The 12,116-nt window shown below is 38.3% G+C and overlaps 1 protein-coding gene across 4 annotated transcripts in view; it reads right to left on the reverse strand.

Moving 5' to 3' along the window:
• Positions 1-362: 362 nt before the first annotated feature.
• SUGCT (succinyl-CoA:glutarate-CoA transferase) overlaps positions 363-12,116 on the reverse strand; it is a 492,696-nt gene continuing 480,942 nt past the window's right edge. For all 4 annotated transcript variants that reach the window (XM_073332837.2, XM_073332839.2, XM_073332838.2 and 1 more), the window contains one exon: positions 363-2,410. In XM_073332837.2, the coding sequence (XP_073188938.1) occupies positions 2,247-2,410 (164 nt within the window). In that variant the 3' untranslated portion in view covers positions 363-2,246. The remainder of the gene's footprint in view (positions 2,411-12,116) is intronic.

The following is a 12,116-nucleotide window of genomic DNA, read 5'->3' on the forward strand; positions in this document are numbered from 1 at the left end:
GCAAGTGAGGCAAATCATGCCTCAGGTTATCTCCTCTGAATGTCTGCTATCTGAATGTCAAAATATTGGTGGGGAAAACACTTAAAAGGGGAGCAAAGAGAAACTGTGTTGGCACATTGGAGCAAATACATTGAAGTTAATGGGCCAGATCCTAAGCTGGTGTAAATCAGCATTATACTGTTCATGTCAATGGAGCTACACCAATTTGCTCTAACTGAGAATCTAGCACCTAATTCTTTCCATAGCTTGGTACACCCCTGAAAAAAGATCCCTTAGAAAGCCTTGAACTAAACTGAGTGTGATTTTATGGTATCTTATTTATGTATTCAGTTCGTAGAAAAAGGAAAAAGAATGGGCCTCAATAAGTGGAAACAACACATTTATTTGTAAACATGATTTGATAGTGTGAAATAGTTTGCAGCAATAAACAAAACTCAGTTTAATACCAGATTATCCATTTTATCTGAAGCTCACTTCAAATCAGTGTTTCTCTCAGTAAACTAGCTGATCCTCTTGAACTAAAGGTGGATTACATGGTAATGCCTAGCAACCCTTTTCTCAGATCCTAGTTCTACCCCTACGGTCTCCCTGTTCGTTTGACTCTCAGTGCACACTTATTTCTATATTTATTTAGGAAGTTACTAGTCCAGAATCTCCTTATGCCTTTAACACATGAGCAGAGTGTTAGGTCTGGTGCCAGGAATGCAATACATGAAAAAAAACGATTAGGAGAAGATCTGAAAAGAAAGAACACAACAAAACAAGCAAGCAAATGAACCAAAAACACAGAGCTCCAAAAATGAGCAACCGCAATATGCATTTCAACTTGGTTACATGATAACTTTTTTTTTGTTCCCAGAAGGCAATATACAGTTGTGAAGTTCAAATGTAATACAGAGGATGCTGTTTGTTAAAGTGGAAAGAAAGTGACAGTCTAGTTATAATGCCAGGCCTGTTTCCGATATGTCGGGGAAAATATGGACATTATTGCCGAATGTCAGTTTCGGTTACTTTTCTTTAGTTCTAGGAATAACAGGGCATTGCCTCACTCCACTGATGCACACAACAAAGCTGAGAACGTTCCCATGCAGAGTTTTCTTTAGTTGTAAATTATATGCTTGGATACTGAGGCATGGCATTTCTTCTGTGGCTGAAGAACTGCCAAATCAATTTGTATAGGAGAAGTGGCTTTTATTTAATCTCTTGCTTGGTATTTATTATGGGCCAGATTCTTTCACCCTTATTCATAATAGTAATACCTTACTCTCTGAGTAGATCTACTGAACTGAATTTGACCAAGGCCGGTAGAATCCGGCTCTGTTTTAACCATAGACATAGGCCTGAGCCAAAAATTTGGATTCAGATCTAAATTTTCCTCCTAGTAAAATGGAATTGAGGTCATGGCCATTTAAAGAGATGTGGAGCAGCACACAGAGCCATACCCAAACTTCCTCCAAACTTTGGCACATGGCGTACAGATATGTGGTTCTGGTTTGGCTCCACATCCAATTAAAAATACTGAGAGCCTCGTTGAATAAAATCACAAAAGACCAGTACCATTCATTCATGTTTTGACTTTCAACTGGGCTTCGAAAATGCTCTTTGTGTAACTGGAAAAATGCAACAGTCAAGGTTTATTTCTGCTACACACTCTGGGATTGCCATAGCAATACTATGTAATGTAAAGCAAATATTTACACAACTAAACATGGGAATAGAAGTCAGTTTTACAATAGGCACTTCAACGAGGTTTAAATTAGAGATTAACAAAGAGCTCATGTGCTCAGAATTCTGTTTAAAATCAATCACAGGGGCCATCAATTTGCTCACAACTTTGATTTCATGCTAAACTGTTTTAAAAAGTAGCTTATGTGCAAATGGAGATCACAGCATGCAAGTGTTTCAAGGATCTGCTTCTTTTCACAGACTCTGTCTTTCAGGGGACAACCATTTGGGCAAATATCATGATTAAGATAAGAATTACATTCCCCAGACAAAAATATAGGAAATGATTAGCCACATAGGATTCTGTAATCGGAACATTTACCCCCCCCCCCCACATTTCTTTCATACAGTAAATACCGGATTGCTTTAGTTATGTCAGTGTTAGATTCATTCCGAACACAAGGAAGAAAATTAAGAATTAAATTATGTCTCCTCCTTTGAATTTCCTTGGGAGACTTGCAGGGATCCAAGAGAAGAACAAGCAACATGAACTCAGCATGACAGATTAGAGTTAAAACTCTTCACTTGACTTCATGCTGAACAACTGCACCAGTCCTGAGAAGTTCCTCGATGGCATTATCCTCATACCCCAGTGCACTCTTCAGTACCTCCACCGTGTGCTGTCCAACAAGAGGGGGAGGCTTGGGCTTTGATGCACTGAATTCACTGTATCTGACAGCTGGTCCTGTAAAAGAATGGACATCAGGAGAAATTATCTGAATGACTGATAACACATGCTAGCATTTAAGGCTACGTTGGACTACTTTGTGTTGGTTTATGTGATGGTTATCCAACAAATATTATATTTGAAAATAAGCTTACCTTTTAAAAATATATTTGTGTTTATCGAACAAATTCCACATTAAAAGAACACACCCGTAATCCAGTTGTATGTCATTCACATGAATGCAACATTAATTCACTCAGGGCTCAGTCCAGTTGCCCATGACTAAACTGAAAGGGAGTTTTTCCATTGATTTTAATGGGAGTTGGGAGAGGCTCCAAAACACTTGCACCTGAAGGTGCACCATTTGAAGGTAACTGGATGACTTTGGAAGTTGGCAATGGTATACCAGGGCCTTTCACTTCTACTCTCTGTTCAGTCATTACTCTGATGATTGGTTGGTGCCCACTGGGTAGCCAAATGGTGCTCTAAATTTACTTCCTCGTGGACAAATGCCCAAATAACAACTGGCACAATTATTGGCAGTCTCAGCACAGAGGCCAACACTGAATGGGCATGAAGAACAAATGACACTCTCCCTCTGAGGCCTGAATTGAGGCGTATTTGCAGGGAAATGTACAATGGCACTTCTAGCACTGTATCTGCTCTTTGGAGAAATGAAGGATGCTAAATTTCCAGACTGGCCAATCCAAAACTTTTCTTCACTACAAAATTCAACAATGATTTTTTGGATGATTTCCCAAAGGACATCCTCTGTTCACAATCGTATCCTGTATTATATCACCATAACAGCTGACAAGCTGCATCGTGCACAGTTACTTCTCTGTTATTCTGCATGTAACACTAATGCCTCCATTTAGATATGTAAAGAAAATCACATAGCAATTTATCACCCCAAACTCGGTCCTTTTGACTTAGTTCTGAAAGAAACATTTGAATGAGAAAGAGGAAAGACATAGTGAAACTTATTTATGAAAACGATTCCAAAACAATAATTGGACACTATTTTTCTGATGACTTTCCCTTCCCTTTTTTTGAACAGAAAGAACTCATTCTTAGGTGCACTGAGTGTGAAATCTTAAGGAAGTGTGAGGGGTAAGAAATTGGCATGAGGACACCTTTCTGCCAACTCTTAGGGCTGGCTGGGGTCTGAACCAGCCCCAGTATAAGGTATAGCAGTTACAGGGCTGCTCTAACTTGTGCTAAATGAACAGTTCCCTAAGCACTGCTCCACTCATCTGAGCTTGCCAGAGTATGGCATGCTTCAGTCCTCCTATCTTTCACTCCCAATATGCCCCATCCCTGCCTCTGCACTATTCCAACATGCCCCTAAATGGAGGAGGATGGAGTCAGGGTCATAAAGTCAACACACTGTAATAAATGCAGCTCTCATGCTTCTTTTTAATAAGCTCAACAGATTGAGCTCTTTAAGTATCTCATTGTAAGGCATTTTCTCCAGCCTCTCAAATAATTTTGGTGGCTCTTTTCTGCACCCTTCCAAAATGTCAACATACTTTTTAAAATGTGGACAGCAGAACTCTATGCAGAATTCTAGTATTGGTCTCACCAATACGGTATACAGAGGTAAAAATCAACTCCCTACTCTTACTCATTACTCCCCTATTTATACACCCAAGGATAACATTAATGCTTTTTGCCACAGCATCACACTGGGCACTAATGTTGAGTTGTTTATCCACTATAATCCCCAAATCCTTTCCAGAGTCACTGCTTTCCAGGATACAGTCACCCAACCATTGTGGGTGACCTGCGTTCCTTCTTCCTGGATGTATGATATTGCATTTGGTTGTATTAAAAGGCATTTTGTTTGAATGGACCCAACTTAGCACACTTTATGACTGGTCTGTGTTCATCATTATTTAACTCTCTCCAATCATTTTGTCATCGACAAATGTCGTCAGCAATTATTTTATATTTACTTCCAGATCATTGATAAAAACATTGAATTGCATCATGTATAGTCCTGATTCCTGTGGAACCCCACTAGAAACATCTGCATTCAGTGATGATTCCCCATTGACAACTAATTTTTGAGATCTCTTGGTTAGCCAGTTCTTAATCCATTTAATGTATATTTTATTGATATCGCGTAGTGCTAATTTTTAATCAGACACCTTACATTATATTACTTCTATGCCACTACCTTTATTAACCAAACTTGTAATCTCATTGAAGAATGAAATCAGATATGTTTGACAAGACCAAATTTTCATAAAACCATGTTGACTGGAATTAATTATACGCCTTTAATTCTATAACAATTGAATCCTGCATCAGCTTTTCCATTATTTTACCCAGGATTGATGTCAGACTAACTGGCCTGCCTTTTCTGACTCCTTATTTTACCAACTTCATCTAGTAATAAGCTGATACAGTTGTTGAGATTTTTTTGTTGTTCCTAATATACTTTAGAAAACTCCTTCTTCTTGTCCTAAATCTGCTAGCCATGAATTTTTCCTGGTGTCTTTAGCTTCCCGTATCAATTTTTTACATTTCATTACTTTTAGTATATATTGATTGTTTTCTGGTTCCTCTTTTCTCCATTTGTTATGGTGGCTAATTGCTGCCTTCATTTCTCCACTGAATCAGGATGGACTTTTATCCTCTTTCTTGACCGTGTAATTTTGGCTTTTGGGCCATCTAATGCAGTTGTCTTAAAGAACTCCCAATTTTAATTCTCATTTTTCTTTCTATATTTTTCTTCGAAGTCCATTTTGTGCATAAGTTTCCTCATCTTTAGGAGAGTAGCCCTTTGGAAGCACCAAGCATATATATTACTGAATGGGACTATCTTCTGTTTGCCTATATTAAATGTAAAATTACAGTCCAGTGATTAATTAATATTTAGCCATCATAATGAAGTTCAAATAGAATTGCCTCATGCTAGGAACAATACCTTTTGTATTAGAAAATGATCATCATAATTTTTAGAAAATCTTATGCTGGCTCAAACTCTAACCTGGCCTTATGGCATGTCGAAAGAGCATTCACAAGCAATCATGCTGATTTAAATGTCCAAATGTGGGATAGGAATGCCCGTTTTGGTTACACATTGCAAAACTAGGCTCTTAATTATGATAAACTGCACTAGGTGAAAGATATTTTACGGAAGAGAAGAGTGATTATATGTGTGGGCATGAAAGATAACCAGAAAGAACCCAAAGTGATATTAATCTAATGTGCTTGATCAGAGAGAAGAGTATATTGCATACCAATGTCTGCTTTTAATTTCTTACAGGTTCCAGATGTTAGACAAATGATCGATCCTAAAATAAATCTTTTGAGTTTCAGTAACTACATAATTGTTTGCATGCAAGTATACCCTTCTCCAAATCCAGCCCTAAGGCCTTTCTAGCCCCACATAAATCACGTATTTTTCCCTTCCATTTTATCAGCTCTCATCCATAAACACAGCAAATACAAAATGTTCTGATATGTATAGCAAGAATAACTACTTAAGATTCTAAGTATAGTTCTCCTCTGAAAAGTGATTGTAAAAATGACGTTGGGGTTCTATATTTATTGTCTCTCCATGACTTCCAGCAGGACATTTTGTACATTGTGTTTCTGGATCACAACTGACTAAAAAAAGGGAGAAAAAAATGTAACATTTATTCACTGACTTTCAGGGGAAATGTACTCAGTTGACAAGTAGCTAGACTTTTATCCTATCTTCCAGCCTTGCAAATTCAACTTGGAGCTGAAAGTCAACCAGAGTTCTTTCCTTCCTGTGCATCGTCACTAGTAATAAAGGTTCTACAAACAAATCTTTGCTGTCAATGACACCTGTTCAAAACCCAAAGCCAGCAAAGGGTGTGCAGAGATGTTGCTGAGTGGCCCTAAAATAAGAACATAATAAACTGTCTGACTGAATTTACTGAAGAAGAAATACCATCCGGCTCTGTTCTGTAGGGATAACAGAAGTGGCAAGCAGCACTGGTCAGGAATTTTCCAAAAAAACTGTTTTTAAACAGAACATGCCAATTCATCAAAACTGAAATGTTTCATGGAAACGTTTCAATTTTGACAAATGTTCACCGAAAGACAGACAAAGATTCCAACAGAACTTTTCCTACCATGCAGTTTCTGTCAGAAACCTGCCTAGTTTCCTACAGCTTGCCTGGTGGGCTGTTGGAGAACCTGGAGATTCCAGGGTCCGCAGGTCTGGAGAATACCCGCTAGGTGGACTGCCTTGAGGCTGGGGACCCCAGGACTTATAGGCTCCCAGTTGCAGAGCCAGGAGCCCAGATGCCTTAGCTCTAGCAGGGGTCTGTAGGACGTACTAAAGATCCTGAAAGCACTGAGAATCCAAGCCAGAGAGAGGAGTCAGGGCAACCTGGGGTCTTCACAGAAGTCGGGGCAGCTGATTGCATCATTTCAAAAGAAAATCAAACCAAAACTGTCTGATTTTTGTTAAATGAAACTATTTTGATATTGGAAATTTCAAAATGGCTAGTTTGATTCTAAAACAAAATCAAACCTTCCTTTAAATGTCAGACTTTCTCACAGATAGTAAATTCCAAATTTTGACCAGCAAAAATTATAAGTAGCAAAAAATTATTTCTCTCACTTACGCCAACAGTTCTGATTCTGAATAAACACATGGAGAAACATAGGAAGATACTAGTTTTACATTGCACTTTTACATAGCAGAAATGCCCTATGACTGCAAAGTTCCTTCATGCACAAAAATCTGAAAAGACTCATAAGACTTACGTAGTTAACTGTCTTCTGTTTTCACTTCTGTTTTTTGTCTGTGTAAATACTGATGATATTTTAAAACTGTGGTAGTCTGCATTGACATCAGTGGGCTTTATATAAGAACCATAAAGAAAGAAAAGGAAATGGATACTGACTAGTGCTGTCAATTAATCACAGTTAACTCACGCAATTAACTAAAAAAAATTAATCGCGATTAATTGGACTTGTAACAATAGAATACCAACTGAAATTTATTAAATATTTTTGGATGTTTTTCTACATTTTCAATATTGATTTCAATTACAACACAGAATACAAAGTGCACAGTATTCACTTTATATAATTATTTTTTATTACAAATATATGTACTATAAAAATGATAAACAAAAGAAATAGTATTTTTCAGTTCACCTCATACGAGTACTTAAGTGCAATCTCTTATTGTGAAAATGTAACTTACAAATGCAGATTTTTTTTTGGTTACATAACTGCACTCAAAAACAAAACAGTGTAAAAATTTAAAGCCTACAGATCCACTCAGTCATACTTCTTGTTCAGCCAATCGCTAAGACAAACAAGTTTGTTTACATTGACGGGAGACACTGCTGCCTGCTTCTTATTCACAATGTCACCTGAAAGTGAGAACAGACATTCGCATGGCACTTTTGTATCCGGCATTGCAAGTTTTTGTCATCGGCGTTTACCTGCCACATATGCTAAACATTCATATGCCCCTTCATGCTTTGGCCACCATTCCAGAGGACATGCTTCCATGCTGATGATGCTTGTTAAAAAAAAATGCATCAATTACATTTGTGACTGTACTCCCTGGGGGGAGAACTGTATGTCTCCTGCTCTGTTTTACCCACATTCTGCATATATTTCATGTTATAGCAGTCTCGGATGATGACCCAGCACATGTTCATTTTAAGAACACTTTCATTGCAGATTTGACAAAAACGCAAAGAAGGTACCTATGTGAGATTTCTAAAAATAGCCTCAGCACTCAACCCGAGGTTTAGGAATCTGAAGTGCCGTCCAAAATCTGAGAGGCACGAGGTGTGGAGCATGATTTTAGAAGTCTTAATAGAATAACACTCTGATGTGGAAACTACAGAACCCAAACCACCAAAAAAGAAAATCAAACTTCTGCTGGTGGCATCTGACTCAGATGATGAAAATGAACATACGTCAGTCTGCACTGCTTTGGATTGTTATCAAGTAGAACCCATCATCAGCATGTCCTCTGGAATGGTGGTTGAAGCATGAAGGGACATATGAATCTTTAGTGCATCTGGCACATAAATATCTTGCAACGCCAGCTACAACCGGGCCATATGAATGCCTGTTCTCACTTTCAGGTGACATTATAAACAAGAAGCGGGCAGGATTATCTCCTGCAAATTGTAACCAACCTTGTTTGTTTGAGTGATTGGTTGACCAAGAAGTAGGACTGACTGGACTTGTAGGCTCTAAAGTTTTACATTGTTTTATTTTTGAATGCCTTTTTTGGTACATAATTCTACATTTGTAAATTTAATTTTCATGATAAAGAGACTGCACTACAGTACTTGTATGAGGTGAATTGAAAAATATTTTTTTTATTTTTACAGTGCAAATATTTGTAACCAAAAATAAATATAAAGTGAGCACTGTACACTTTGTATTCAATTTTGTAATTGAAATTAATATATTTAAAAATGTAGTAAACATCAACAAATATTTAAACTAAATGGTATTTTATTGTTTAACAGCATGATTAATCACACAATTAATTTTTTTAATCGCTTGACAGCCCTAGTACTGACATTAAATAATATTGGTTGTTATTATTATTATTTCCATAGTGCCGAGGGGCCACAGTACATGCTAGGCACTGTAGAAACAGACACCAGAAAGACAGTAATCAGTTTGATGACAAAGGAGTTTAAAGGTATTCCTTAATCCCAGACACAATCTAGTCATCATACGAGATTTTTACAAAAACAATATTCTTTGGTGCAAAAACCCGTTACATTTATGAGCTATTCTTAAAAGTGGCTGCATGCCTGATTTCAAGAAATTGTATAAATGCATTTATTTTACATAAAAACAGGCAAATTATATACTTAAAAGTTTCATGTGATTCTGCAGATTACTCTAAAATAATTCAGGAAAACTGGTACCAAACCAGAAATTCTAAAGCCAAACCAGATATAAGCAACACTAAATTGTAATATATACCAAGTTATAGCATTTTTAAGGATAAAAGGCGGCGCTTTCCTCTAATTTGTAAATAGGGACTTCTATTCTCTTTTGCTGTACAGTCAAATTGTAATCTAAGAATTTGTAAAAATCAGATGTTCAGTATAGAGAAAACCAATATATCTCAGTATCTTCTATAGAAAGTTACATTACAGACTAGGACTACACAAGAAAATTACACAGTAACCATAAAATATATGCATTCCTTGATCAGTTATTATTTGGTACATCATTAGTCATATGGCATTTCATTTTTATATTGTTCTAAATTTAGCTACATCCATTCACAGGGGCTACCTATGATCTATCATTAATGATTCCATGTTCTTTCCTCATGTAAAATTCCACTTGACTTCAGTGTCAGTTAAGAGTGGGTAAAGGCTGCAGAGTTAGGCCTTAGCAATCCTAGAACCCTAGTGGACATCATTGCCAACTCTTCAAAGAACTAGATTCCAGAAAGCAGACCATCAAATGCTATACAAATGTTAATTAAACTCACCTCTGAGGTAATGATTACTACCCCTTGAGGCACAAACAGGTGAATTGCCTTGATCAAGGTTACACAGCTTCAATGGGTGCTGTGTTGGTGGGCTGCTGTGCCCAAATGCAGCAGTATGGACACACTGGATTGAGGTCCAAAAGGGAGCTGCAAGTAGAATACAGGAATTGTGACTCCCAGCCCCTTGCTCTAATCACTACACTACACCTCAGTGGACTAGTATTGTGTAATAAATGGACAAGACCACGTGAAGAAAAGAGTGAAGTAAAAAGAGTTGCTTAGATTAGACTTCCTTTTTTCTTTTAAATTAGGATTTAGGTGCCACATTTTCAGCCTCAAGTAAACACAAACTCACCATTTCTTTTACTACATCTGAAATTCTACACTACAGCTACTTTATTTTGACTTCTTTGGCGCATTGCTAAGATATACGCTGAAGATACTGCTTAATCTTCAAGGCTTAATAATGCAACAATTAGTCAAGCTTTTATATCAGTTAAAATTACGATAGCTACAGTACTAAGCTGTCTCACAGTCCTCCCCAGTACTTGAACTCAACATCACCATAATAAATTCTATTTATTTGACGCCTATCTGCCATAGAATTCCAGGCGCCAAACAAAGCAATAAAGTTAAGACACATCAAACACATTAAAACATAAGATAAAAACAGATAAAACCACTGAAACATCATCATACCATAGAAAGGGCCTTAGAGAATTAAAATTAAGTGTCTATTCAAAAAAGATTAAATATGTGGCACTCCTTGGAATTTGTCACAGGGCATTTCTGAGATGAAGGACTGCAGAAGCAAAGATAAGACCTGTCTAAGTCATAGTTTGAGCACCAAAAGCTCCATTTACCTGTATTAGTGCAAGCAACAAGAGATAAAATCCTTCGCCATTCTGAGCTGGTACACTATATAGGCTGCTGGATGCTCAGTAAGATAATTCTGACTCAATTTATTACTGGTATTAGAAGTGAAAGTTAGATCCTTGAAATCCCTTCAGAGATGCAGAGCAAAGTACATAGTACTTAATAAACAGAATCACCTTCATGTCTTTCCAATAAGTAACCATGCTGTAGCATTTTGCACCAGCCACAGGCACCGTATAAGAATTTTTCTGCAGCCCAGGATACAGCATATTGAAGTAGCCTCAATTGCACAAAGGCAAGCATAACTGAAAACCACAATGCCACAACACCAGACTACGAGCGAGAACTGTACAATAGCAAGCATAATGAATATTCAGCTCAGGTATCGGCTACAGTCTGACAATATTTTTGAAGATGGTAAAAATCAGCTTTGACTGCATTTCAATATCTAAAATCTGCCCATGATCAAGATATTATATATAACTGCCTTTGTTTAATATTGATGACCCAAACCTTACAGAAATATAAGAGAACTAAAGCCAAAACGGGCTTGAGGAACACTACACAAAATTCCATGACAGGACTGTAACACCATGACACTACACAGGAAAGCAGGCCTCTTCCGCAGAATCACCTTAATGTCAGGTTTTAGAACCTTGCACTAAGACAAGTAACTTCATAACTCAACAAATAACTCATGTTGGAAGGTGGGTCCCACTAACTCCAACCCAGGATGTAAGAGGCGTCAGAGTGTTTTTGAAGCAAAGCAAATCAGTGCCTGGAACAGCCAAGCTTAGGAAAATATTTAGGTTGAGGTTTGTGATTATTTGTTATTATTTAACCGAGCAATAAGGACAAAGGCAAGAGAGGGCCAGATCTGGTCCACCAGGCCTTCTGTTTGACCCACCAACCTGTTCCATCCTGCTTCTTGCTAAGGGCTCCACTATAAGGATGGTCCCACTACCTGGCTCTGGCTCACCCTCGGCTCCAACCCCTGCACTGAATCCCTGCTGGTCCCAGCTGCACCACCCCCAAGTTGACCCATCTCTGAGTGCTTTCCCCTAGCCTCCACCCAAGCAGACACCTAGTAGCTTGGAGGACGTTCTGCAGCCATGGTGAGAAAAGGGCTGCGTGGCAGGGGAGCACAGGGGACAGAGCCACCAACAGCCCTGGCCAGCTGGAGCCAGGAAGTGAGGCCACCCTTATGATGGCGCCCCCAGCAGGGAGCAGGAAGGAACAGCTGACACCCAGCAGGCCAAACAGAAGGCCCTCACTGAAGGCAGCTCTAGCAATCCCTTGCCAGGTGGCCCCTTTCCTGCCCCGGGCCCCTACTACAGAGTGTCCTCTGAGCTGGCAGGTGCTGGC

The sequence above is a fragment of the Lepidochelys kempii genome, chromosome 2, assembly GCF_965140285.1.
Source record: "Lepidochelys kempii isolate rLepKem1 chromosome 2, rLepKem1.hap1, whole genome shotgun sequence".
Taxonomy (NCBI): Eukaryota; Metazoa; Chordata; order Testudines; family Cheloniidae; genus Lepidochelys; species Lepidochelys kempii.